The sequence below is a fragment of the Eimeria mitis genome, genomic scaffold (assembly GCF_000499745.2).
Source record: "Eimeria mitis Houghton genomic scaffold, Emh_scaff287, whole genome shotgun sequence".
Lineage (NCBI taxonomy): Eukaryota > Apicomplexa > Conoidasida > Eucoccidiorida > Eimeriidae > Eimeria > Eimeria mitis.
Window position 1 is genome coordinate 1,135 of NW_013571208.1, and position 1,287 is coordinate 2,421.

The following is a 1,287-nucleotide window of genomic DNA, read 5'->3' on the forward strand; positions in this document are numbered from 1 at the left end:
CTTCTAGCTGCTGCAGAGCACCTTCTATCCGCAGCTGCAGCAGATCCAACAACTTGCTGCTGCTGCTGCTCATCTCTTGCCTGTACAAATGCATCTCCTATTTGTTTAAACTGCTGCACTGCAGCAACCAACGAAGCAAAGTCAGCAGCAGCAGCAGCAGCAGCAGCAGCAGCAGCAGCAGAGTTGAGGCCAAAGGGAACTGCTGCTAAGACCTCAATCAGCTGCTGCTGCAGCCGCAGCCAGAGATTCTCCCGCTGCTGCAGCAGCTGCTGCCTCACCTGCAGCAGAAACAAACCGAGCCGCAGCAACGAAGGCAAACCCCGCAGCCGGTTGATTGCTGCTGCTGCCAGCTGCTGCACAGTAGGCCGCTCTATCTCCCCTTTGCTGCTGCTGCTGCTGCAGCAACAACTGCTGCTGCTGCTGCAGCAGCAGCTGGTGCTGCTGCTGCTGCTGCTGCTGCTGCTAGGTGTAGAGGGAGACGACCGCGGAGAAATACTGAAGCCTCCCTCATCCTCGANCTGCTGCTGCTGCTGCTAGGTGTAGAGGGAGACGACCGCGGAGAAATACTGAAGCCTCCCTCATCCTCGAAATCCCCTTGCTGTTGCTGCTGCTGCTGTTGCTGCTGCTGCTGCTGCTGTTCTATCTGCTGCTGTTGCTGCTGCTGCTGCTGCTGCTGCTTGCGCATGCACTGCTGCAGCAGCAGCAGCGCCTCGTGTGCATGCCAGTGTATGAGGGCGTCGATGCCGACGAGGCAATCGAAGAGAACCCCCAAGACACTCATTATGCATGCAACGCCATCTGCTGCAGCAACAGCAGCAGCTAGTTCTGCTGCTGAACGGAGACTCAGCAGCTCCGCCCCGCTCCCCCCAGCAGCAGCAGCAGCAGCAGCAGCAGCAGCAGCAGCAGCAGCGGCGGGAGAAGAAGAAGCAGAAGAAGAAGAGTCAGGCAGCAGCAGCAAACGCATGCGCATGTCCATCTCTGCCTCAGAAAAAGCAGCAGCATCAGCAGGAACAAACGCAAACAGCACTTGTCGTGTTGCTGCTGCTGCTGCTGCTGCTGCTGCAGCAGATACTGCAGCACCAACAGAAAAAGAAGGAGGAAGCAGCGAATAAGCACCAAGAGCCGCCATATACAAACCCCAAGTATCATCTGCTGCTGCTGCTGTTGCTGCTGCTGCTGCTGGTGCTGCTGGTGCAGCATCAGCTGCTGCAGCTGCTGCTGCAGCTGGCCCTTGTTGACCCGCAGCAGCAGCAGCAGCAGCAGCAGCAGCAGCAGCAGCAGCAGCAG

General features: G+C 58.3%; 1 protein-coding gene across 1 annotated transcript in view; it reads right to left on the reverse strand.

The window, feature by feature from the left end:
- EMH_0006900 (uncharacterized protein) overlaps positions 1–1,287 on the reverse strand; it is a gene marked incomplete at both ends in the record, with an annotated part of 4,205 nt that overhangs the window by 838 nt on the left and 2,080 nt on the right. The window contains 3 exon segments of the mRNA XM_013497711.1: positions 22–278; positions 497–515; positions 519–1,230. Coding sequence (XP_013353165.1) covers positions 22–278; positions 497–515; positions 519–1,230 — 988 coding nt within the window.